The sequence below is a fragment of the Calypte anna genome, chromosome 9, assembly GCF_003957555.1.
Source record: "Calypte anna isolate BGI_N300 chromosome 9, bCalAnn1_v1.p, whole genome shotgun sequence".
Classification (NCBI taxonomy): domain Eukaryota; kingdom Metazoa; phylum Chordata; class Aves; order Apodiformes; family Trochilidae; genus Calypte; species Calypte anna.
Window position 1 is genome coordinate 20,344,629 of NC_044255.1, and position 26,797 is coordinate 20,371,425.

General features: G+C 38.7%; 1 protein-coding gene across 1 annotated transcript; it reads right to left on the reverse strand.

The window, feature by feature from the left end:
* Positions 1 to 2,366: 2,366 nt before the first annotated feature.
* On the reverse strand, positions 2,367 to 26,640 carry ECT2 (epithelial cell transforming 2). Its single transcript, XM_030456042.1, has 24 exons — positions 26,610 to 26,640; positions 23,938 to 24,088; positions 22,933 to 23,009; positions 21,663 to 21,845; positions 21,037 to 21,126; positions 19,893 to 20,000; positions 18,685 to 18,758; positions 18,429 to 18,559; positions 17,493 to 17,608; positions 17,235 to 17,297; positions 16,642 to 16,864; positions 15,699 to 15,835; positions 15,155 to 15,274; positions 14,139 to 14,207; positions 13,113 to 13,223; positions 12,078 to 12,174; positions 11,271 to 11,352; positions 10,383 to 10,461; positions 10,081 to 10,200; positions 8,576 to 8,714; positions 7,496 to 7,650; positions 5,448 to 5,555; positions 4,229 to 4,375; positions 2,367 to 2,672 (listed from the first exon to the last, which is right to left on the reverse strand). The coding sequence occupies exons 2-24, from the start codon at positions 24,062 to 24,064 to the stop codon at positions 2,367 to 2,369; spliced, it is 2,862 nt and encodes a 953-aa protein (XP_030311902.1). The 5' UTR covers positions 24,065 to 24,088; positions 26,610 to 26,640.
* Positions 26,641 to 26,797: the final 157 nt, after the last annotated feature.

Sequence of the window (26,797 nt, forward strand, 5' to 3'; positions counted from 1 at the left end):
ATAGTTTTGAAGGAAGACAAACACATGAAAAAGCCAGGTAAAAGCCTTAGGAACACAACACCTGAAATTTGACACACCAACATTGGGCCCTTAAATTACTATGTCACACCAATAATCCTATGCATTAAATAATGGTTCATTAACCAAGTATGTGGAAGATGCAGGGTTTTGGAAGGTTGTTTAACAGCCCTACTGAAAGAGTGTGATTAATTTTCCTCAGACTTCCACTTAGAAAGAAATTCAAATAATTCAACTGATCATTTTTTGGTGGTCAAAGGTAGTCACATCCTTTACATTTACTGTTCAAATAGACCCATGTAACATACCACCAGTTACAGTGAGGCTGCAGTAGACCATAATCACACAAACTCAATTCTATTTCTTTACAAACAACTACATTTATAAAATATCTGGAATAAGCAGCTGTACAATAGGTTAACTCATACTTGAAAGGTCAGGTACTTCATAATGCATCTCCATTTAAGTAATCAACAATTCAAACATTAGAGTGCTCTGGCAGTTGATGAAGTCAGGCAAACATGAGTTCTCCAAACTAGCAGTAAGTTATGTGACCATCATCTTCATTTCCAAATCTGACAAGCTAGTTTATTGCCTAGAGGGGACAATTTCATACAAGAAAATGCTCCAATATATTGGCAAAAAAAATGAACTTGTACAAGGGAATATTGTGTCTGAAATGAAGACCTACTTACTTATTCCACTGATTAGTTGATCTGCTTCAACAGAACTAAAAACCCCTTGTGATTAAATAAGTGTTATCTAACATTTTGCTAATCATTGCTAAGTGCTAATGACTAAGGTACCATTGATGTCAGTAACAGGTCATTTGAACAGTCAGCTTCTTGACAGTCTCTAAAATAAAACATTTTACTTTAAACCTGCTTCATATCAAGTGGGTTGTTGATCGACTTAATGTGTGACTCCTCTTTTCAAAGATTGAGGGAAGACTGACCAAGGAGGGAGAAGGAATACCCTGTCAAGGAAGAAAAAAAAAGTTACTTGATCATTTATTAGCCAATGTCAGTAGTGCAGTAGTCCTTTCTCAATCTTGATTTACAATATAAGGAATGTAACAGTCCAGTAGACATCCAAGATTGGCAGCTTTTGAAATCAGTGATTCAGCATTTCTAGATTTTGAACAGCAAAGCTGAAAACTACCAAACTGGAAGAATGAATATATTTTTTTTTAATGCGAAAGGATTGTCCCAATTCCTAGCCTTATGAGATTGAGAATACAACAACATGTTTCTGGAGAGCAGCTGTCAACCAAGTTTTAGTGTATATCTTGCATCACTTCTGCAATAATCTCTCTCCAAATTGAAGTCAAGATACATTATGATAATTGCCTTGAGAAGCAGAGCTCCCCTCAGAACCTGAAGTTTTCTGTATTATTATCAGCTTTGAGCCCCAAATCAGATGCTGAACACAAATCTTCTTGGCTACAGAAGGCACCAGGCACCACAGTGATTTGTCAAAGCTTGCTTTAGCTGTGGCTGGATGGGCACAAACCAGGCAAGAAGCTGCCTGTTCTGCTGCAAGGAGCAGAGGCTGCTTCTGGGACCTAACATTACAGTGACACCAAACACATCAGTATGGAGCACTACAAGGTAACCTCTTTGGATCAGCTATTTCAGTTTCTTTTTACATTAGACCTCGAGATAACTTCCACAAGCAATCTTCTGTTGCTCCTCATAGCACAGTCAAGCTTTTCAGCACATAAACAGGTCATGGTAGTCAGGCAGCTTGCTGCATCTGCATGCTTCAAGAATCTTTTAAACAGGGATATTTTGGGCAGGTAGGGATAGATCACTTCACTATGAAGTCTAATATCATGGCATTTCTTCTGGTTTTAGTTACAGGCAGTATTTGAATATTAATTACTCAACTCCTCTTCATAAAGCAGCTCTTCTTATACTCTAAGGATTTTTTATATAGGGTATTTTTCCATTTACAAGTAGGGGAATAAAGGCTTGAACTCCTAAGTAAAACTAGCTGCTAGAAGATTTCCCTGCAACCAAGTCCTCAGAACTCTGGCCAGTGAGCTATGCTGCCACTTGGATAACTGAGCTGAAACAGTAAATAATTCTATTGTGTAGAATTAAAAAAAACTCAGAAAAAGTGTAAGATAAAAGGATGTGTGAAAGAATTAACTTGGCACCCAGAATGAACAACAGAACTACACTGCATGCAAGTGTTGACTCCAACCCTGTGCAGTAGATCATATCAAAGAAAAACCCAACACCATTTCAGACACTTGGTGGATATCAGGGCTTTGACAGCCCTACTGTGCTGCCTTAGTTTAGATTAATAAAGACTTTTTTTGCTCACTTCATGACAGATGGGCATTAACAGTCAGGATTTGCTGTACAAATCTTTGCAGCAGCACACTGGTTGTTATCTGCAGCATCACCACAAGTGGTAATAATAATAGGGATAGGACATGATCTATCCAAGGCATGGCCATTTAAGCTTCCTGAGTTGGAAGAGGGTTTTTCTTCTACAGCATTTGGAAGATGAATATTTGCAGAGCCAGGACACAGCACAGGTTGAGGTCTGGGGTTCTGAGAGCTCCAATCAAGAGAATTGGAGCGATGAACATGAACACATTTGACAGATCCCTTTAGGCTGCATGTAGAAGATGAACGAGCAATCTACAATTAGGAAGGGGGGTTAAAAGTTAGATCAAACAGGAAAAAACTCAAACATCCAAGCTTTACTCCTATTTTCACATCAATAAAACCCTGGCTTGTGCTTAAGTAAACCATACATCTGAACAACAGCTTTAACTCCCTCAATGGGTTCAAGACAGGTTTCCTGCAGCTTCAGTTTCCTACTCAAGAACTGCACCTGAGGGGCTGGAATCCAATCCTTTCTTTCCCCCTCAACCTTATGAGTCTACAAAAAGGTTTTATGAAAGTTCTGCAGTGTGCAGGATTGGTTAGAAAAACCATATGACATGACACATAACATCTGCTCGGCTGCCAAACTGCAGCTTGCTACCTCAGAGGTCCAAGAATTCTGGGAAGAATTTGAAATATGAAAATAGTTTTCAGTACTCTGACTTCCTATCATTGTGTAGGGGGGAAAAAAAAATTTTATATGGGATAAACAAACAGAGAGGAAAGTGCAGACTTGCATTTTCACAAGAAATGTGATACAGTGCTGTATCAAAATAAAGATAATATATTGGAATTCAAGAACATTTGTAGGAGCAATCATAACTGAAGAAATGGGGAAATGGGTTATAGAGCCACATTTTTCTCTCTAAAGCAACAGAGTCCACTGTGATATTTCCTCTCTTGTTAATGAATATTTTCTCATGCCATTCTCAAGTAGAAGAGCAGGGCAATATCTTTATATTTTACAATTTAATGGCCAAACATACTGATATATCTCTGTTAAGGTACTGAGATATCAGGCAGTAGGAGAAAGATACACAGGAAATGCTGGTTTTGGCCTTCTGTGCTACAAACTACAGACTTTAAAGATGTTTACTCAGCATATAGACTTACTCAAAGACTATAATAAAAGCAAAGATGATGAAAAAAAATCCTCTAAATCTGGTCTGCTTTCCTAGCCTGTACTAGGAAACTGAATTTGACCTAATATAACAGAACTGAGCTGTAATAGGTAGCTAGGCACAGTACCAGAGTTAAAGTAAGCAGAAGATATTTTACCTGGTTTCCTTAAATGTGTTTAAAGAGCTAACTCCCTTGCCTTTTTAAAAACTCTCAGGCTGCAGCATCTGTATTGCTCTACCTTTCTTTCTCAGTTTGTGTCACAGGATGTCTAACATCTCACTGTTTTCCTTGATAGTTTCCCCGTACTATCAGGGGACTTTAGTATATATCACCCAAAATCAAAAGCATGAACCAACATAAGACTGTTGGACATTTCTCAGTCTCTCAGAAGAGGACACACAGTCTATCTCTGGCAAAAAAAGGTGGGTTGGGTTTTTTTTCCCCCCCTCATTAACTGTACAATGCATCTTCCAGTTTCTGGAACACAGCGCTGATTTTTCTACCTTCTCAGCGAGTAAGCTCTCATTAAACAACTCTTGCTCAGAAAATAACACTCCTATGAAGGCAGTTAAAAATAAATTTTTCCACTGTGGATTTTCAAATTGTCAAAGTAGAGATCAGCACCAGACATTAAAATAACTGTGATCTTAAAAGAGTTCCTTATTTGCTCTGCACAGCCAACTCACCGCTAAGGACGACGTGCTCGTCAGGCGGCTGCCGATGTAACTTTCGTTAGTTGAGCTGGGGCTTCTCCCTTCTGTAGCACTCTGGGACATTAAAGCCCTTCGAAGAGCTCTCTTTGGTGTTTTTGAGAAGGAAAATGCTCTTGTGACCTGAGGAGGTTGACAAGCAGTTGTAAACTGACAAAAAAAACAAACTACAAAAAGGCTGTAATAAGTAGTACAATATGAGCCACCATTTTAATTGGGAACACCTGTGGGACATGTGTCAAATGTTAAGCTGACTGTAGCAAAAGCAGCCAAACACACACCCACAAGGTGCTCTGCCTCTTAAGGCTCCTCATCACCCTGCTCATCTCACTCTGTCCAAACATGGTAACAGCAGAGGAGGGAGGAGCAGGGAAGGGAGAGATTTAGAGATGTCAAAATAAGATCTGGTCAACCAGGCTTTCCCATGCCCCTTGGGTTCTGCAGAGTCAGGGCCCTTTCCTTTAAGTTGCTCTCAATTTAGTCTTCAGCAGCTTCCAAAACTACAGCAGCCCCTACGTTTTTCTCTAAGGAACAGTTTTATCACCAACATGCTAAGTGTGCTGCAAGGCTGCTGAGCATGGAGAACAGATTCCTCCTTGCTGCATCCTTCTCTCATGACTTCTCCACACCACAAACCTCAGCAGCACCAAACCCAGAGCACAGCCACAGGACACAGCAGACAGGCAGCTGACCTCCTGCATCCCAGACACCTCCTCTTAGCAGAATCTGAGGGAACAGCTCCTCAGTCTGTTAGTTGTGAGCAGCTAAGCCATACATGAAGGAACCTACGCACAGGCAGACACCAGCATTCAGCACTTACTTCTTTGCTAGTTCAAAGTCTATTTATCACCAGGACACATACTCTAAACCCATCCTATTTTTGAAGGTAACTTACAGTTGAGGGCTGTTTTGTTTTGTGTGTTTTAGTAATATATTTATAAGATTAAAAATATTAAATAGTCTAAGTTCCATAACACACTCAAATATGTCTATATAATATAAAAGACTATATACAGATACTCCAGAACTACTCAGTCAAAACCTCAAATACTCCCCATCTTCTTCCTTTAAGGAGCTTATACAAGTTTTAGCTCAGATTAAGTTTTTCCTGTCACTACTTTAATTGCTACCCAAAAGAAGAATACCAGCACAATTCCCTGACTAAAGTGGGGTTTACTGTAAAGCACTATCTTACCTTCTTTGATGTTTTCTTTATTGCCCTGGATGCTCTGCTTAAAGTACTGTCCATATCTTTAGTATTTACTTCAACTGAATCAGGATCAGCAGTATAAATGAGATTTTCCTAAAGACAAAAATAGTCTTATTAATGGTCAAACATCAGCACTTGTCAAAATACCATTCTCTAGTTCTTAAGGTCTGATTTTAAGGCTTTAATTGCCACATTCCTCCATATTTAACTCTGAACATACAGTTGAGTAGCTATTTACCTTCATGCCATTTCATGAGATTAGCCACTTGTGCAACCCAGTTTATGAAACTGCTTTATCAGCAGCTTTATGTGTGGTTTGTTTGATTCAGTTTCAAGGTCAGGGCTGGCCAAAGAAAAAGCAGTAGTTCTAATTTGTAACAGGGAAGCTCCACACCATACATACCCTGTTGTTTCACTGACACATCTAAGCACTCCTCTGAATTGTAATGTTGATACCCTCAGCTGCCAAACACTGAGACTAAGATTTCCAGCCTAAACCACATAGATGTTTGGGTATAGACACATGTTTGGGTTTTTTCATACCTCATTCTTAAACTCTAGCATGTGCAAAGCAATCTCTGCCTAGCTACTTACAAAACTTGGCAGGGAAATGTGGGAGTGGGAAGTTGCTGGGGTTTTGTTGTTATTGTTGTTGTTGTTTAAGGTTTGTGTTTTGACAAAAACCAGTTTACATATAAAAATCGTTCCGAAAAAACCAGAAGGACACCAGCCAACCAGCTGCATGGCTACTCCTAGGATCTAACCAAGAGTAGTTAAAGCCTTTACTGCCACCATGTGGCAGTGTCAGAGCTAGTTCGTTTTCACATGATCAGGTTCTTGAAAGCCAGGGAAAGTGTGCTTAAACCGAAGCTCAATTTGATTTTTAAAACGGCAAGAAAGAAATATTATGTCGTTGGTACAAAGCAGTAGTTACAGAAGTTGTAACTAATAGGATTCAGCAAAGTAGGTTACAATTTGTTGGCATGTGATTCTGTATGTCCTAGGGTAAGAGGGGATGGCATTTTACATAAAGATTATTAAAAAAACAACATTTTTTCATCCTTTTGTACTCTACATAATGCAAGATAAAAAAGACAGGTGACAGACACATTTAAGCAACACTTCTGAATCTTTTCCTACTTTTCCTATTCAGTCTCTAAAAAGAAGCAAAAGCACAAAGCTGTGTTTCTTACTCCCGAGTCCCTGGATGCCAAGACAAACAAAATAAAACAAAACTGTTTTGTTTATTTAACTACCTCTCCAAAAACAAGCAGGTCCTTAAAAATCAGATAACCAAATACTGTCCAGTAAGAGTACAATGCAGAACAGAAAACATTCTTAGCTTAATCCCAAGTTATTTCAGCTATATGAACAGCATATATTTTCAGCAAATTTGGATGACTGATACACCTACACTCTTACCTAATTAAAAGATTAACTGAGAGTCTCTTGCCCTAATTAGAAGGGACTACTCTTCAAAATTAGCAGTTTCCTGACTGTGGAAAGCCCACACACTGAACTTCTAAAAACTTGAGAAAGCCAGTGCCTCCTTTATTTAATTTTCTTTCATTTCCTTGTTTTAATGATGTGGTTTCTTGTCTATAGCAGAAACACGTTCCATGTTTCCTACATTATGGTGCCCATGCAGATAAAGAATTCAACCAAACAGAGTTAAACCAAAATGTATGATTTATAATGCTGCAATTACAAATTGAAACACAGCTATGCAAGAAGCAAGCTGAAGACCATTCTCTTTAAATCTGCAGTTCAGAGTTTAAATTATTTATAATTAGTGATGGAGAAAGGGCATGATTCATGGTTTTTAAGTACTTATTAGCTTCTGTAGAAGCTAACTTCCAGACTGTTTCCTTTTCCACCTTTTAGCCACTCACTTGCAGGCATGTTAGCACAGATGCCTTCTGCTCTACTTCACCTCAAGCACGTCCATTATTAACAAGATCTTTAGCTCCACGTGCTTCAAGCCAGAAAGTGAGAAGTATTTCCCATCAGCAACATGGTTCCAGAGTACTTACTGCATCTGCTTTACAAATAGTGTTAGCCACCTGCCGACACAACATCTTCAGCCAGTCTTCTTTAGGAGGTTCTTCAGTTGTCATCTGGAAACTCAGCAGCTTGTTGTTGAGTTCTGTAGGTGGCCTAACAACTAAGGCAAAAGCTTTATGGCAATCTACAGTTCATAGGAAAAAAAAATAAAAGAAGCAAGGAGTTAAGATAAAGAAGAATCATTTGCCTAAAATTCAGGGAGAAAATTTCAAAAAAGTTAAAAAGTTAACACTCCATCTGCCAGGAACTCGAGTTAGGAACAATACAATTTGTTGCAAGGATGGTGTAGGTACACAATAGCTGCTCTCACATCTGCCAGAGCACCAAGAGCACAGTTCTGTCTGCATCCTTCATCAAGAGGCGGCAATCAGCTCTTCATGCAAAAGTTAATTATTCACCAAATAATCTGCATACTGTAGTCTACAAACTAAATCTGGATAGAGCAGTAAGTATCAATGTCATTCTCTAACTCAAGAAAAGTTGGACAGATCATTTCTTTATCAGCAGAACAAAGAAAACATTTACTTTATTTTGTAAAACATGATAAAGCAACAAATACATTGGTACTATATATGACACATTAAGAGAGTCAAGTAACAATCATTTTACTATTTAATCTTGAGAAAAAAATTTAACTTGATAGCAGAAAACTAATCCAGTGCTGATACTCTTTCATAGCAGCTACAGCTGAAGCATACTAAATATACCTGAGAGAGAAGGAAATAAAACCCTCACCAATTCAGGAAAGCAGCACTATAAGAGAGTGTATATATGAGAAAGCAGATGACTTCTCCCAAGATGTGTATTACATTTCTTAGCAAATATTCAGTGGTATGCTTACAAACAACTGCCATGTCCCAAGTCCCAAAGTAAACTTGAAAAGCCAGAAGGTGTCAGTGCAAGAAATTCTCAAGCTCATTCAAACAGCTTATGCTAAAAATCATACCTAGCATGCCATACAAATACACCTTAGTGTTCTATCCCCCCAACAGCACATCTTCACCCTTTATACTCTGAACTTCACAAAAAAGATTTCAAAGCACACAGACCTTCTGTCTCCCTGATGTCTAGAACTTTCTTGATCTGGGAGAGGGGCATGAGAACAACATGCTTGAGAGACGCAGGAGGCCTTGTGTGGCCATGTGGACTCTTGAAAGCACCAATAACTTTATGCCGTTTCCTTGCAATCTGCAGTTAAATAGAAGACAAAGAGGTTAAAGTTGGAAAGTCTATTTAAGCTGTATTGTTTCTTTTCTATTCTTTTACTTTCTTGCATTCAGGAAGACACAAAGCCTTGCTACAGAAAAATCTTCTAAGGAGTATTTTACCTCTTTTTACTCTACCACATAAATCTAAGGAACTCTAACTTGATTTTTCATGGTGTTCAGTGAATTCACTGTGTTCAGGCCCAGAAAAACTTTTAACTTAATATCAACACAATCACCTCAAAAATCAAATAAGTTTTAAAAAATCAAGAGGGGAAATAATTTTCCATTACAGACCTCATTTCTTCTGGGCATAAGAAGAATGGTCCCTTTGAAACCTAACACAAGGTAGTGCAGATTTAAAACAGAAAAGCAATGTTTGTATGCATGAACCAACTAAGGCTGTGGTGTGTTATGTCCTAGAAACATCCCTTGCTTTTGCTTATGCATGCAGCCATTAAGTGGGGTCTGCACTGTTCAGTCAGTTTTCACAATAAAACATTGTTATCTTACATGTCTTAACTAATACATCTTCAGTTGCTTGTACCTTGTACAAGAGATAAGGCAAAAAGCTTTTTAAGACGTGTTTTGGTTTTCCTCTTCTTACACTACAAAAGGGATGAAGCTGAGTTAACTTGACTCCCAGGAAGAGTTCATCACTCCTCACAACAAAAGGAGCACTTAGAGACAAAAGCCTAAAGACAGCACTAATTCTGGATTATTTCAGTTTGTCTTCTAAGAAGACAATACTCTTTGCTGCTATAGGCACTAACAAATACTCCTGCCAAGTAGTTGCACCTCTGCAAAGTGCCCTTTGCAGCCTCAGTTTCTCCACCTCAGTCTCCCAAAACCCAGTTAGATTACTTTTCCCTCTTAATTCCTCCTAACATACATTGAGAACTTAATACATTAAATTATTTTTTCGTAGCCTAAGCACAGATAGACCTACCCTAGAGGCACAGTATTTACTCACATTAAGCTTAATTAAACTTTAAAAGGACAAGCATCCTGCTGAGCCAAGAACTCCAGCACTTTTTCATCCATTTGTACTACTCAAAGCACTATTCAGGCAAACAATTATTCCTTCATATATTAAGCTGCTTTTAAAATTTTGACCTGGCTACAAGACATAAAAGGCTCCATTAACAACTCTGAACTACCCAGAATTGACTAGCTACTTGTGTTGACTTACACAATAGCTAAAGAAAAGGCAGCATCAGCATGTGTTTAGCCATCCAGCTCCTCATGGATGAGAATTCTATTTAAAAGTTTTAAAATTTTCTTTATTTATATTCATACTGTTGTCTTTTCTAATCAAATCATGGTAAGCACTTTCATAGTCATCTTACCTCTAGGCAATCATTGAACAGAAAGAGTGTGACCTGCTCTCCCCTGTCACAGAGGTCATCACTGAGTGCTACAGTTTCCAAACGCTGAACTAAGCTTCTGTGAGAAGACAAGAGATTGGCCTGTGTGACAGAAACAAAAAGCTCATTAAGCATTTAGTTCAAGGGCTGGATTACTGCTTGCTTACAACTTAACACTGGAAATCTCTTTAAACCAGCACTCATTTTAACCTCACAACCTGTTGCAAAGCAAGCAAACTAGTGGGGTCATGTTAGAGGTTCACAGCTTCAGAGAAATTACTTACTGGACATCCATCAACTTCATAGACAACATCAAAGAACTGCCTTTGGGCCTCTGTTTTTCTTTTGTCTTCATTAATATGTCTGAGAAAAGCATATTATAGTTATCAAGCAAAAACAAATTCATGCATTGCATTCAAGACATGCAAAACAATGAAGCTAAACATCCAGAGATCTACTTTACACAGCAGTACAATATTGCTGTTAGCAGTAGTTAACACCATTCCTATATAATTCCCCTGCCCGTTAAAGTGGTGAACTAGGAGATCAACCCAATGCAGCTCTTTACAGCCTGCATATTATCCCCTCAAATCAGGACTGCAGCTCACCAAGAGGCAGATGCAAGAAAAATTACAATGTAGACGAAGTTGTAGATGTTAAAAACAGACAAACATTCACCCAATTAATATAGGAGATCTCATTGCTGGAGCCATATGCTATACTTCAAAAGAGGTGAGACTTACAATCTAAACAGCCTCAGCTTTAAGCTAATTAACTCATGGAATGGTGCCAAGAACAGGCACACAGGAGGAGAAGAGAAACTTATGGTCTACCAAGAGAGTGTTCTTCGGTGGATAGATGCACAGAAGTAAGATTCAAATACAGAAGACATCTTTTTCATTTCAGAAGGAAATCTAGAAATAAGTTATCTAGAAATAAGTGTTGGAATGGAACAGGGGACTGGAGAGGTTTAGCAAAGGTTCAGATAAAAGTGGTGGGTAACAACAGATTCCTTCAAGAGCACTGGCACAGAATGTCACAGTGACAGCAGTGGCAAGAGACTGAGGAAGATAGAGGTACTTAGGTGGAGACTTAAGTTATGGTAACAACACAAAGAGCCATTTAGGAGGAATAGAGAGATCTAAATGTTAGATAGAATAAGCATTGCTTACGTCATCACTTCCTTTAATGATTCAATAGCTCTCTCTAGAGTGGTTTTATCTGGGTTCTCTTCTGCTGTGTGCTTCTTAATATCTACAACATATAAAAAAAACCAAAACCCCATACACATTAATAATGACTGAAAAGAAACAATTTAAACTTCAATTTATCATGTAAGTCAGATAAGATGACTGAAGAAATCACAACTGTCCTGGTGTCCAGCTAAACTTGATTAAGTGGGACAGCAGGCTGAGCACCAGTCATCTATGCATTTTCTTTCAGGAAAAAATACACCTACAATATAAAACCAAAGCCTGAAACTAGTCTAAAAATCAGCCAGATCACATGCTGCTTTTGTTGAAGTGTTAAGACAAGCATAGAAGTCTCTCTCTAACTGAAGCAAAGGGTGGTGGTATGTTTTTTTAATTAATATTTTTATCAACCTAATCATTATTACAGCAAGTGGTTGATACCAGGTGGAACACATGAAATTTTAAACCTCCTGAACACAAATTGCTCTCTAGTTTATGCTAACTGCATTTGAATCTTAATTAAATTTCTATTTGGAGAGACAAAACTATTGTCAGAGCAAATTTTTCCTCCACTTCCATTCTGCAGACAAATATATGGACAAATTTAGCCCCAACTATGCTTTCTTCAGTAATGAGTCTTGCTGACTGCCATTAGCCACGATTAACTTCCAGAATCAGGCTCGTTTTATATGAGAAAAGCTGTTGCTAATTATGACAAAAACAGACATTATCTTCGGTTTAACACCTTCACAGGCAAACTAATAAAAAAATAGACCTCTGGATTACCATTTAGTAGGAGAGCAACACTAGGCAGCCTTTGGACAGGACGGATAAGGAGTTCAGCAAGGCTCTGACGGCCACATTCAGGTTTAGCTTGGTTTATCTGGGGATAAGAAATGGGAGAAAACTTTGACACACACACAAAAATAAATCACAAACCAGGAGAAAAATTGTCTTCCTCGAAGCCAGAACAGCAGGAAAAGTTTGGCAGTCTTTTACCACCAATACTCAATCATTAACAGATGGTGTTTAAGACATTATCTTCAAATCTGTGCAGTACTTATCATGATTTACTCATGTCTAGCTTTAAACTGTCCCTACTATCAACCTCTCAGTCCTTGCTCAGATGTCAATGCTAATGTGGAATGGAGCAGGGGATGGTTCTCTTATTCATTTCCTCATATTTTAGTCATCAATAACTGCAAATAATTCCAGGTACCTCAGAAAATGGGATCTATCAGTTTGATCACTCCACTATTTGAGACACTTGTTGGCTGTAAGAGTTAAAGCTATACTGCACTATTAATCAATTATATATATCTTTATCTGAAGAGCTCAAGTGTTAAGACTCATCTTCAGATAACTCTTTTTTTGAAGATCGTTTTCCTCTTAGATCTCTATTGTTGTGCTCTTATTCATTAGTCACAAAAATGTTGAGACATTCTACCTCCCTGAAACTCCACAGATACCAGGAGTTAAGTGCTATTTCAGAAATAAAAGCCTTTGCAAAACAGGGAGTGGCAGCAAAAAAAAAAAACTTATTTGAGAGAAAGTAATCAGAATGCACATTTTTCCAGCAACAAATCCATATAAAAAAACTACCTTGAAAAGTGTATAACATAGGAGGAACTTGGACCTCTTCAGAGTCTTACCAAGGAGCCTGAGGAACTGAAGTCAAATCCTTCCTATTTCTCTCTCACTGAGAGATGTTCACATTCCTCCAGACTTCCAATATTCCACATTCCTCATCCACTGCATTAAGTAATTCTCTTGGCAACAATTTCCATATTCTTGTCACAAGACAGTCCAAAAGACACTTACCTTTAGGAAGGCATGAAACCTTGGCTTCTGTTTTTCACATCTAGTAATAGTCTCCTTGCTCATTTCAAAGAAATTCACAAATGGAGGGTATGTTTTCAGCAAGTCTTTTGACTGAAAAAAAACCCCACAACTGTTACAGAGCTGCTTTAAACCATCATGCAGCACTGCAGAATGTTCATACAAAGCTGTTCTAAGGCACATTTCAGTGAAGAAGAATAAAAAAATGTGTTGCAAACTCATGCATGTTCACAGAACAATTTAAGATATTTTGGTATGCCAGATGCCCAAGAATCAGTGCAGCTGATCAAATGCTGACTGCTCTTGGAAACACCAGATACACACAACAATCTTAGAAGCTGATGAGCTCAAGTAGAAAGCTTATTCTCACGTGGCAAGATGGTGAGAACTTTGGAGATTTCAAACAGGTATTTTCTCCAGTTACTGCAATGACCTTTAAAAGACATTAAACTACTAAAAATAATACCTTAGACTGAAAACTTCTGAATGCCAAACACTAACTGGCTCAAAGTGATCAGATCAGCTAAAGCAGATATTTATATTAACAAACATGGCAGTCCCCAACCTGGCTTTCCTGTTCTGCACATTCTGTACTTGGGAAAACAAGAAGTCATCACTCACACATTTTAAGTCTTGAAGGCAGAACACTAGAAGTTTCCATGGACAGTTATTTTCCTATTGAGCAGAGGCAGTAAGCAGCCAATTTACAGGAAGAGCCCTTTTGATGTGTAAGTAAAAAGCATGTCTGTAGTGTTGCAAATTACAGTACTCAAACCTTATCTATTTGGAGTTTTACCCCCTCCTTCAAGTGGGCAGACAAACTTGACATGGATTAGCTATACAAAGTGTAACATCAACTCAAAAGCCCAAATGGAAAATACAGTGATAAAAGTTAGTGTTCTTTATCAATCAGTTGTGCTCTGCTTGTGTTTGCTAGCTCCTACAAAGGAATTATTTGTAAGGTAAGAGAACAGCTCTAACAAATAAAAATAAAAGCCAGAAACTTACATATTTGAGAATAATATCACCAATGCTTTTGCTTTCAGTCCAATTCATCATAAGATCTTCCAGGTCTTCCTAGAATACATGCAGGGATGAGGTGGGAAGAAAACAAGAGAATGAACTGCATAGAGCTCTAAGACTGGATCAGTGTTCTGTCCAACATACAGACTTGGTTGGGTGCTTACATGCTGACAAAACAGACAATCCTAAAAGCTACATAATTTCACATTAAGCCTTTTCTGCCTACTCAGAGCTGAAAGCAAGAGACCTCTGGCCTGTTGAATATCTAGTTTTGATTCAATCCCAGCAGTGTATCGCCATTAGCCAGCTCTACAACAGAATGACCCTGCTGTGTCCAACACACTACAGAACATCCCAAATATTATTAAGAAGTACACATAGAGGACAATTGAACCAATTCTAATTGAGAGTGCACAATTAGTATAGGACTCCTTAATCCATAAGATAGGATTGTAGCAGCACTAGAATAGATTTCCCTCACTTGCTCCACCAGGGTATCAAGGAAAGTGAGACCAAGCTGTTAAACCTGTATTAGCTTGATAAGGATCAAGCTTATTCACTGTCAGCTAACAGGGACAGAAGGACACAGCTGAAGATCCAATATGACCATTAATGCTGCTTTGCTGCTGCCACTTATCTTTATTACAAAGATGAAACAAAACACAACCACTAACTAAACTTCATCCATTTAACCATTCACCTTTTTGACCAGTCTTTTATCAGTTGCAGAAAAACTTCTACATGAAGAGATACTAAAATGAGAAAAGACCAAGCCAGCTCATGAATAGCAGTGTTAGTTACATATACAATCATCAGAATTCAGATACTTTTTACTAAGTGTTAAATCTAAAAGCATTTGCACCTCCATTTCACAGGTTGAACAGTAACTAAGAGCACCAGGATGAAAACACACCACGCAGCAGATACAACTTAAAGCACACGGAGAAGAATCCAAGTCTGTATCAAAGCTTCCCCTTTTTGGGGGAGAAGTTGCTGCTCACCTTGATTTTAGTATGCACATCAAGAATATCTGGAATGCTGCCAAATATTGTCTTAATTTCTTCTTGTGCAAGAATTGGTCCTCCAAGTTGTCCTTCCTTCTCCAATGGCACTTGAAATAACTGATTAATTAGACATGAGTTATTGCCCTTCCAACCTCCACATGGCATTAGAGAGATAGTTATGAAGGCAACAGTGTTCTCCTTCCAGCTCATGCTTTCCTGCAGCCACAGCCTTGAGACATTCTATTCCCTTTTAGCAAGAGTGGGCTACAAAGGAGTAGTTTCAAGATACAAAGCCTCAGGTTGATGTTACTACAGCATCATCTGCTTTTCTACTCACACACATCTTGGCTTAATAAATAAACACTTTAAACTAAACATTTTTATATCCCAGTAAAATTACACAACTGTTTAAATTGTCATTTTTTTAATGAACCTGTGATGCAACCAAGCCTTCAAAAGACTGCAGATGAGAGGTTGAAAGTAAACAGTAGGTAACTTATAACATTATAATTGACCTGTACTTGCATGAAAATTAGCTTACCTGAATGATTGTTGTTAGTATGTCAACATAGTTACTTTCTGTCTGATATAATTCCTTTGCAACCTGCCATCTCGCAGACTGCTTCAGTGAAAGAGGGGTTGAGTTTTTGGAAGGCCTTGCACAGGATTTTGGTGTTTCTGGTGAAGCCCCAAAAGAAAAGAGCTTTATTAAAATGGAGTCCCCCCAAAAAATTCACTCACAGACAGGCAGAAATGCTTACTCAATTTTTAAGGGAAGATAGCTTTTTTCCTAAAGGCTACCCTGTAGGCTTTTATAGTTAGCAGAGCTCTTTCTGGAAAACAGCTTTCCTTATTACAGCCTAATTATAGAAAAACAGTAAAATTATTCCTGAAAATTAATATCAAACTAGCAAACCAGCTTAGGGGCAGATCAGTGACTTAACCCTATTATGTTTAGTGGGAAGTGAGGTGTTAAGAGTACTTTTCTACTTTCATTTTGCTATGTAAACAGTTCTCCTTCACCTGCCTACCATCCTTCCATTAGGTATGTAGCTTAAAACAAGCTGGTGATTAAGATTCCTGTCAAGTTTTAGACGTGCCAGTTGGCTGAGAGTGTTACCTCAGAGCTTTTCAAAGACCCAAGAGTAAGCTTTGCAGGCATTTTCCCTTTAAGTCCTTTAGAAAAGGACTAAAAGGACCTCTCCAAGTACCCTACCGGAGGCACTTTCAGGCAACTTACTGTTAACCGTTACTTATTTGGCACAGATTTTCAGCAGAATATTTGAAGTAACACTGCACTGTACTTCTCATTTATCTGTCTGTCTGAACACTTCACTCCAATTCCACTTTCTGCAGGCTTTGAAAACGGGAAAGCTTGAAGTAACAAGTCTGTAGCAAACCGTGCAATGCTACCCTTACTTCTTGTATGCAGAGAGCTCTTAAATACTGCAAAGTGTGTCTGAAGAAAGGTTTTTCAGCTCTACCTCCATTGGTAGTGCTCGAGTCTGGAGTGTTAGAAATATCCAGCAAGGAGCCAATAGACAGTGAATGCTCAGCTGAGGGGCGTTTCCGAGGAGGGAAGGGGGAGAGATCAGTTTCTCTGGTCAGCTGTGCCAGGGTCTCTTTCAAACGCCGCCTTTTGCGATTGCTGTTTGGTGTGCTCAGAGAAAGCAGTGACACAGACTTCTTCAGGCCAGGACTCTCTGACTGTAATTAAAAGAAGGTTAGTTTCGTGTTTTTACTCACTCTGTCCAGCTCAGCATAGTAAGTTAATTGTAGAGATCAGCACACAACATGATACTTCCTAGGGAAGCCAAGGAAATCCAGGCAAAGGACTTTTTTTTAACTAGTATTTTGTTTGACTACAAATAAGCCCAGCTTTTGGGAAACAGAAGAAACTTTTCCAAATTATATTTATTATATTCCAAATTATATTCTTATATTCCAAAACAGTATTATATTTATGAAGCTCCTAATGGATTCTCTGGGGTTAAAATGTTGCTTTAAACACATGTACTATTGCACATGCTAACTTTACCACCAATTACATGCCACACATTATGAGAGTTAAACATACCTTCTCAAATAAATACATGGACTCTCCAGCTCTGGCATCCATTTGAATGCTTCCCCAGAACCACTAGAAGTAAAAGAAAATGTGTGTTGAGAACACATTACAGGGCTTTACCCAGCATTAAAAATATTCAAAATAATATGTATCATAGTAAGAATCATACTAAATGTTGGTTTTTTTTCAGAATGAGCCACGTGTTTGTATCTCTATGTCACATACTATTATACAGCAATATGCTTTCAAGAATTGGGCAGCACTGACCTCTTGCTTTACAACATAAAGTTTTTTCAAGGGTTCAAATGGAAGATCTTTTACTGTATTTTCTTCAACCACCAAGTGCGTACACCTTTCATCACCAACTGGTAAATAATGTCCTCCTAGAGAAAAAAAAGGCAAATTAGCAAGACTGAAGAATACTGTGAGACAGCAGTAGAGCTGATCAGCAGCAGACAGCTTTTAGGAAATATTATGTAGCACACAGTAGCAAAGTACACATTAAAAAGTCAAGAGCACATGGAGCTCAGAGAGCATTTAAACCTATCTGCCAATAAATGCAATATTCTTCTAGGAAGCTTTTCTTGTATTTTGGAGGAGCAAGCTAGAAGGAACCACCCTAAAGACACCCACAAACTAGAACCTCTGTGTGTCAGTCACCATGTTGGCAGCAGCTTTAGTTCAACTTTCACTTCCAATTTCTATAGTCTGTTACATGCAGCTCTAGCAATACAAGGCTGGAGACTTGGCAGTGATCTGTTACATCATTACTGTTAATGTAATTATTAATATTGTACTACACTACCACAAAATGGAGCACTTCCAACCAAGTGTTCTACCAGTGATTATTCAGATCAAAGTTGTAAACACTGTAGATGCTTCCTGTGAATTACATAAAGATGCATACCACAAAACTGATCATGGAAACAGAAACTGACTACACATATTGTGTAGCAAGTGTTCCAGGGTATCTTCAAGCATCCTTCTTTTTCAGTTATCTAGTTTAAATCAGCCTAGGAAGTTTCAAGTCTTCAACAGCTACTGGAATTTATGCATACACTGACATCTAAAAATCAATTTATAGCTCTCCAAGTTGAAGAGTCTTCAATTAATGCTTCAAATTCACAACCAGCATTTTTGTTTCAGTGATTTATCAGCTGTAAACTCCATTCATTCCACAAGTCAACTCTGACAAATAATAACCTTGCATTTCTGTCATTTTTTCCATGTTGGCTTTCTCGTCATCAGAGAATCCAAGGAAACTTAACATGCAATCCTGGAAAGGAGGAACCTTGAACTGATTTCTAAAGTCATCATCAGTGGCACAGAAATCACTGGGGAGGGAAGAAAAAGAGTCACAAAAAGGTCAGGAAATCAGTGCTACATGACTATTTAAACAAACTTGCAACACTGCAGCTGAAGCATGCAAGGTTAAGGCAGAAGGGAAACAAACACCTACATTTCATTCCTTTTCTCCCAAGCCTTATAAACCCACTCAGCTTTCACAATAGGAGTACCCAGACTTACAGCAATCTGCAAAACAGGAAAAGCACAATTGGAACCAAGTCTTTCCATTTAAGTCTTTCACATACCAAGAAAACAAAAAAAATCATAACCTTGCTTTTACTTTTCAAGACAAATGCTGCAAAAAAGCAAATGTATTCCTTCAAGAACCATGTCCAACTGCAACTCCCAGGAGTTAGAATGTATTAATTCTTCAGTGTCTAGATAAGATCAATAGCTATTTTGAAGCTTACTCAAGAGTGCATAGTTTTGTTGGTCTGATATCCTTCATCACTCCCAACACTAAGCCTCTGTTCCTGCTGAACATCAGATTTTTTTCTGCTTTTAACATTTCACACTATAACATTCCAGCTTGCTTTTACCAGACACAAAACAACTCTTTAAAGGTAAATTCCATGACTGCTTGAGAATAATTGTGCAGTTTTCCTACTTTTTCCCTTTGAGTTGGAAGGAAGAAGTTCTTGATCAGTGTTGGAAAGCAGGGAAGATGAGAAAGATTAAGGAAAAAAAAAAGCAGCAGTCTACTAACAGTTCAAATGAGGGAGGGTCAGGTGACAAAGGGACATTGCTATGTCATGTCCCATGGTACAAAAACCTATGAACCTCCATTTGCTTGTCAACTGGACACATGTGTCCTGAAGGATTCTCTTGTGGTGGTATCAGGAAAAAACACAAACATACAAAAAACCACAAACATACAAACATACTTTGTAAAACATGATGCACACAAATAGAGTACTAAAGTCTTTTGCAAGTTCTGGAAGTTTATTGCTTGGATAAACAAACAAAACTGGCATGTTTATATATAAATACTTGTTCATTCATGAGCAAGTGTTTCTCAGTGCCTTAAGAGACTCCAGTACTGACAGCATCAGTACTTCAGAAACATTTTGGTTCTAGTTATTTACTATACTTGTCTATTTCAAAATCTCTCCCTTCAGGCAACTGACATTACTTGGATCTCTAACAGAGATAAAAACATGTCAAAGCTTAATACCAGCTAGAGATGAACTCACCCTTACAAGGCATTGTTGTTAGTACAGAAAAAAAAACAACCTGTGAGCTGATATATAATTTACAGGCTTAGTCTACAAGAACCAAATTCTGAAATTTTCCTTGAAGTATCAGCTCAAGCTTACATACTCTGAATTTGTCTCCATGTGTTGAGTTGGCCACCAGGTGTGTAACTTTTGAGCTGAAGTCCTTACGAATAATTCCACCCATATGATGAACCAAGGTCACCAGCTTAACCTGAAAAATAAAGACAAAGTGAGTTTTCAGTGTATCATTTCAGTCATACAGTGCAGAGAGAGAGCAGTACAAAAATAGTTTACAAAGCAAGCCACAGGGGTTTGCTTTAAATGCCTAGGAATAGAAATTGTTTGATTTGTTCTTAAAACAACTTGTTCAGATCTACAAGAGAAGATATAGATGATACATCAGAAAAGCTAATAAATGTTGAGGGGGTTTTGACATTTAATACAGCCTGTGTAACTTGAAGACTACCCAAGGCACCAATACTCTTGTGATCACCTCATGTAATGCCTTTTCATGCACAACAGGTGTTAAGTATGTTACCCTCACTGATTTAGGCAATTCTACCCAATAAGGCAATCACCAGAATTTACATAAGATTACAATTTGTCCAGTTTGAATTGAACAGATCAAACTTAACTATTCCTAACACTGGGCAAGGACTTTTGTTTGTTGGTTTGTTTTGGGGTTTTTTCATAAGAAGATGAAGCCATATTTTGATTCCCAGGGGTCCAGTAGGGAAATTAGATGCCACCTGCACCACAAAAATGGAAAAGCAAAGTGCTAGAGTATCAAACCACTTGATACATAGGTATCTGAGGCCTAAAGTAATGAGGGTATGATAGCAAGATAATATAACACGTCTGCAATTGCTCTGAAGAGGGACACAAAGCTTTACTAGGCCCCACTATTATGCAAAAAAGAAGACATTATTTGGTATAAATTATCTTACCTGAAGCCTAAATCTACAAATCTTAAAGCTCTATGGAATTAGACCTGTTTAATGTCATTCAACAAAAAAATTACAAAAATAGCATCACTGGACTTGCACAAGGAAACAGTTTTATTCTCATCCTCAAATATCATTGCCTCTGGACATGCAACAAAACACAAGAACAAAACAAACAAAGTAATTCATTCCCCCCATGTAAGCTCTAGTCACAGTTAAAGCCTACGGGTGACAGAACAGAAGAGCACTTTGAGAATAAACTTAACAGAGCTTTAGCCATCCAAAGTAAAAAAAAAGTCTTACTAATTCATCTTTCTTTCTGAAGCCTGTAAAGCACAGCACCAAGTTCAGCATACTTGCACAGTACAGTGGACGACAGGAGAAAGGTAGAGGCTGAAAGTAAGAAGCAAGCTTATTAGTCAAAACCTTCCATTACAGTTTTAACATTATCTTTAATACAATACTATTATTCCTAGTATTAAAATGCAGCACACTAGTCCAAGTCTGTGTATTCAGTTATAACAGCTCCAGACCTGCCAAAGTTCCACAAAAGTAACTGGAGCACCCCCAAGGTAACTCCCTACCCTGTTTGTTCCTTCCCAGTCCATTCCCTCTACATGACAGCCTTTGGAAATAGTGTCTGCTGGAGTTGTATTTACATGCTACCTCTTCTAATGGCACAACCCCAGCTAGTGGGGCAACTCCCACAACTGCTGCAGTAGTTGTAACCTTACTATTGTATCCCTATGCTTTTTCACTACATGAAATACTCTTAACATGCTATAAGAAACTTTCTTTTCTTAAAATTCAGTGCTAAGAATATTTACAATTGATTGACAAAGCAAAATAGGTACTTTTTGGACATTCTTATTTAGAATCCACTGCACCAGAAAACTATCCAACCAATTTCAACAGAAAGCACAACATACCTCTCCCCTCTGTGCACAGTGCAGTACTACTGGAGGCCCAATGACACGGCAGTCTGCTTTGCAGAGCTTGTTAAAGACAGGATCTTGGAAGTCTGAGACAACGAAGACAGTCTCAAATTCTGGGGAATCTGAGTCTCCAAGCTCTTCTATTGTATCTGTCTTTATGTAGGGTACTTTAATTTCCTTGATGTATAAGAATGAGAAGGAAAGGTTTGTTCAGGCAACTTGGTTACACTACTGTCAAAAATCAGCTGATTTTTTGGGGCTATTAGAAAAATGTACAACACTTGTTTCAACAGAAAGACTCTTAGAAGGAGTGGTGAAAGCTGAAGGAGATGGAATGTTCTCCAGCATAAGAATAGCTATGAACTGCACCTAAGAAAAAAAAACTTAAAGCAACTCCTGCTTCTATTAGTGTAGTAGTGTATGTATCAGTTCACACTGATAATACAGTACTGGAAATATTTACAGAGAGAGAAAAATGTAACCACAAAAGAAAAAATTTCAGACTGTGAAAACAGCTTAAGGTACTTCAGGATGCTACAAAAAGGTAGCATCCAGCTTGCAACATCAAGTGCCATGCTGCTCATGATCTAAGGACCAGATGTCAATTTTCTTCATTGCTAAATATTTTTAAGGGGCCCAAAAATTTGGTCTGTTCCAATTTCAAACACTGGTTCCAAATTTTATTTCCTAGGTTTTTCACATCAAGAAATGGAGACCTATTTCTTACACTTCAGATAATTACTTCAACTGAAACAGAAATAAATTAACCATTTGTGAAGTTAGTTCACAGCAAAAATTTATGGGCTGATGGAAGTTAAGCATGCAGTTAAGTGTCTACTTTGATAGTCCCACTGTTAGAAAACACCACTAATTAAGAGCTGCAGATATTATTTCCATACTTGAGAAAGTGTAAAAAGTGCCCATTTTGAGACGTGACAGCAGAAGTGTTAAGATTACATTGTGACCATTATGCCCAATTAGTATAAATTAAAGCCTGTGCACACTTCAGTCCCAGTGAAGTACATGCTGCATGCAATTACAGGTGCTTAATTGCATGACATACCATATGAACAATACTTTTAATTAATTTCTCTTCTGATTTACCAGGACTACTTTCCTTTATCCTTATAACTGGTACTTCCATTATCTTAATGGTCTGTGGAAGAGGAGAACTTTAGTACAGAACCAGACTGGTTACAAGAAGTCTAAAAGCACAGCATCTGATGTGAGATGGCAGTGACTGTGTTATCCTTGCCCCACATACCTCCAAGGCTTTCAGAAGATCCTCACGCTTCCCTGCTTCCTGAACCAGAACCACTCTTGTTTCTATGTGAGCCATTTCTGTAGTTTATATAGAAACAAGAATAATATTTGTATTTTAATAGGAAAAACCACATCAGGTCTAAATCAAGTAATAAATGTACAGAAGAAAACAGGCAGACTGCATCCTTTCAAAATATCTTTTTATGAGGAACAAGCTTCAAAATAAATGTTCTTTACCTGTCCTTTAATTAAGGAATTAATTTAATTAAGGAATAACCAACTAGCCATAGAGCCTGAACTTCCTCTATAGTGCAAAAAGATCCTGCAATTCATGAGCAGGACTTTATATTCAGAGTGACAACATGCAAAAGTAAACAAGGGTGGGGGGAACAAAGCAAAACCCACTAAAAAACAACAATCCATCCAGCAGAATTAGATACCAAGAGTCAGAGGAAAAGAGGTTCCTTTCCAGTTTCTGTATTCCTGGCTAACAAGGTTCATTACTTACTAGGAATTTCTCCATGTATTAGGAGAAAGGGACAAGTGCTTCCTCCATGTCATTGGCACCAAAAGACAAGGAATTTCAGCTACTGCACTGCACAGAAACATTTACCTACTTGTTGTTTGGTTGTTTTTTTTAATGTCAGGATTTGTTCCTGAATGAATTTCAAATTTAAAGCTGTTAATTAATCCCTTGAAGAGCTGCCTGCAATCCTACAGAACAGAGCAGCTGCAGTTCCCAAATGCTGATGTCAAAATATCACTCGGAATTATTTATCCCACAGAAGAGGCATCAAATGGGATCAACAGCTTTCTAATACACCATCCAGAAAAGTTGTTTGATTTCATAGCTGTGACCCCACATTTTGTTAACAAGATGAGTAAAAATTAAAACAGAAAGAATATTGTTGGTGAAAGAACACGAAATCAACACATGCTACACACAATTCTGGAGTTCAGTCATTACAAAAAAACATAGTAGTATTAAAAGAAGCTGCTTCTTTACCTTCAACATCCAAACCAGACCTAGGAACTGCATCCTCTTTGGAAGTTTCTATAATTTTTGAATCAAGAACAGAATCAGCCAAGAGGCTCCTCCCAGTTTCAGACACCAGTGTACTGTTGTCAGCCATGATTACGTCTTGTTTATTCAGCAGCTAGAAAATAGATGTGGGAAACTGAGCTACAGTTGCAGAAAGCTCATTAATGAGTTTTGCGACTCAGGCAGAAGTAATTCAGAACAAAACAAACAAACAAAAAAGCCCCAAACATTTAGACTTTTGTTAAAATCCCACTCACACTCATTGAGTAGTTCTGAAAGACAGGACTGACAACAAACCTGTTGCAGAAATGTTTCTGAGCAGGTTGTTTATCACATTAAAATCAATTTGCACAGAGAGCTGCAGCAGGGAACACCTAACTCTAGCTCATTTTTAAAAGTTCCATCACAAAACATGGACAAGCTACAAGCACTTGTTTGCTTCAGTGATAAATTATAAGCTAGATGTGAGGCCAGGGTAAGCATTGTAAAAGTGAAAAGTACAGAAAGCATCTTGCTAAAATTTGTTTCTGCAGGTGAACTGCCTAGTGGCTGTGGTCACATAAAAATAACCATTCTGGGAGTGGAACCAGCAGTGTTTACACATAGAAAAATGAGGTTTCTCAAAATGCAGGGGAATCTCAAAGTGAACAAGCACACATATTCCTCTCTGTATGATCTAGTCTATTGTCTTAGTTTGACCAGAATACAGAAGTCTCCATTCATCACAGGATGAAGAGGCTTTCTGTTTTCTCACATACAGAATTTGTCTTTGTTCTCTCTGCCCATCAAGCAAACTTGTCACATACTGGGAAGGCAGAATTCTTATTTCTCTCACATTCTGTACAAGCAGCTACTTGAATACCAGAAAATTTGTTCTTAAACACCTGCCAAACACATAGCACATTTTCTTGTGTGTGTGAAGCAAGAAGTAAGCATTTCCTCTGATTCATCATCCAGGAAGATTTAAATGTTTGCACAGTGACATCAGAAGTTATTTAGACCAGCAACTGTATTTGCACTGCTGTAGTGTAACAACCCCCTGCATCACCTTAACTGAAGTTGTTCTCTAGTAATACACTACAGCATTGTCTGAAAGAGGATTAATGAGGCAGTAAAACTCTTAGAATACAGCATATACTGGTTTTTTCTGAGGTGTGCAATGCCCATCTAACTACACAGCAGAGTGAAAAACAGAAGACAAAAAGCAATGGGTGGTTTGGCACAACAGCAATACAGAAAGGCATTTGTCTTCCAGAGTTTCCATGTTTGAAACTGTTGGCCAGTATGCATTTCTTCCTAACACTAATGTAATGATAAGCAACAAGCCAACACTACAAATTTATCATAAATCATAGCATATTCAGTTATCAAAATTGCCACCTCAGTTGCAGCCTGCACATCTCTGTAGGCTCCACAGGATTCAGTTTCCTAGCAGTAAATCCCAGTCACCCAGTTAATTTACTTCAGAATAGCTTGAAACCTCCCAAGAAGAAAAAAATAACTTCAACCAGAAAGTCTTTAGTGATCACCAGTCCCAAAGGTTATAAAGATGCTACAGGGAATTGTTACACAGTTATCTCTTCTTTGGTAGTGAGGATGAGGGGAAGCATGACCTTGGAGATGTTAATAATGAATACCAGACAGGCAGTTGTATGTAAAATCGGAAATCAGACTAAAAAACCAAAACAAAACGTTCTCCAGTTTAGGGCACCATTAGATTTAAATCTTGTAGATTATTTTTTAAGTCCGAGACAGCAGTGATTCCTGTCATACTGCTGCTGTTATACCTAATAACATGTATAACAACACAGAAAACTACACAGTGTGTTTGGGAAAAGCCCATGCCTCGGGCTGAGCATTGGTTTTCTTAATCCAATTCTCCAGTTTCTTTCTTTATGGTGTTCTATTGAGGGTGGACTTAAAAATACACCTTGTTTTAGTGGTCACATATTAACTAATAAGATAATATTAGTCCCTAAGCTTACACCCTGAAAGTGACGAGATACAACAGTGAACAAACAGCACACAGAAGACATGAACACCACACTTTCACTTTACTCAGTGCCATAGTCTAGCAACCGCAACGGTGGTAAAAGGGTTGGACTCGATGATCTCTGAGGTCCCTTCCAACCCAGCCAATTCTATGATTCTATGAATTCTATGATTCTATGAACACCACACTTTCCCCTGACACGAAGCACAGAAGGCAGAACATCCCCTCCCCAGGATTGGAGCACACCAGAACACGCTCACAGCATTACAACTGACACCCCAGGAATTCGTGGCAAGCCTGACGATCCCAAAGCACCCACACCTCCTAATACGATTTTAAAGCAAAGTGACAACACCAAAAAAACCTCCCACACCCCTCCTTTCCCTCCTGAAGCACCACCCAGGAGCCTCATCAAACAGCGCTGCGAGGAGGTGACCGGAGGCAAGAGAAAACACCCCCCCCTCCTCTCACCTTCCCACCCAGGAGCTTCCAGCGGGCCCGGGCCTCCGCTCTGCCCGGCGAACACCGCCAGAGGCCTGGGGAGGGCCCGGGAGGCCCAGAGGTGCCCTGAACACAAACCCCAGGCCGCCCGCACCCCCTACTCGGTCTCCCCCGTCCCCTCCCGGTCCTGCTCCCCCCTCACCGCCGGTGCCACCTGCCGCCACCTCACAGCCACCCTGCGCCATCACCGCCCGCCGATTCAAAAAGCGAGCCGCCGCTCCAACCGCGCCGCCCATTGGCTGCCGCCCTCCCCGCCCCTCTGTAAAACACCGCCTCATTCGGTAGCGCTGCGAGATACCCCGCCCCTTCGCTCTGATTGGCTGACGCACC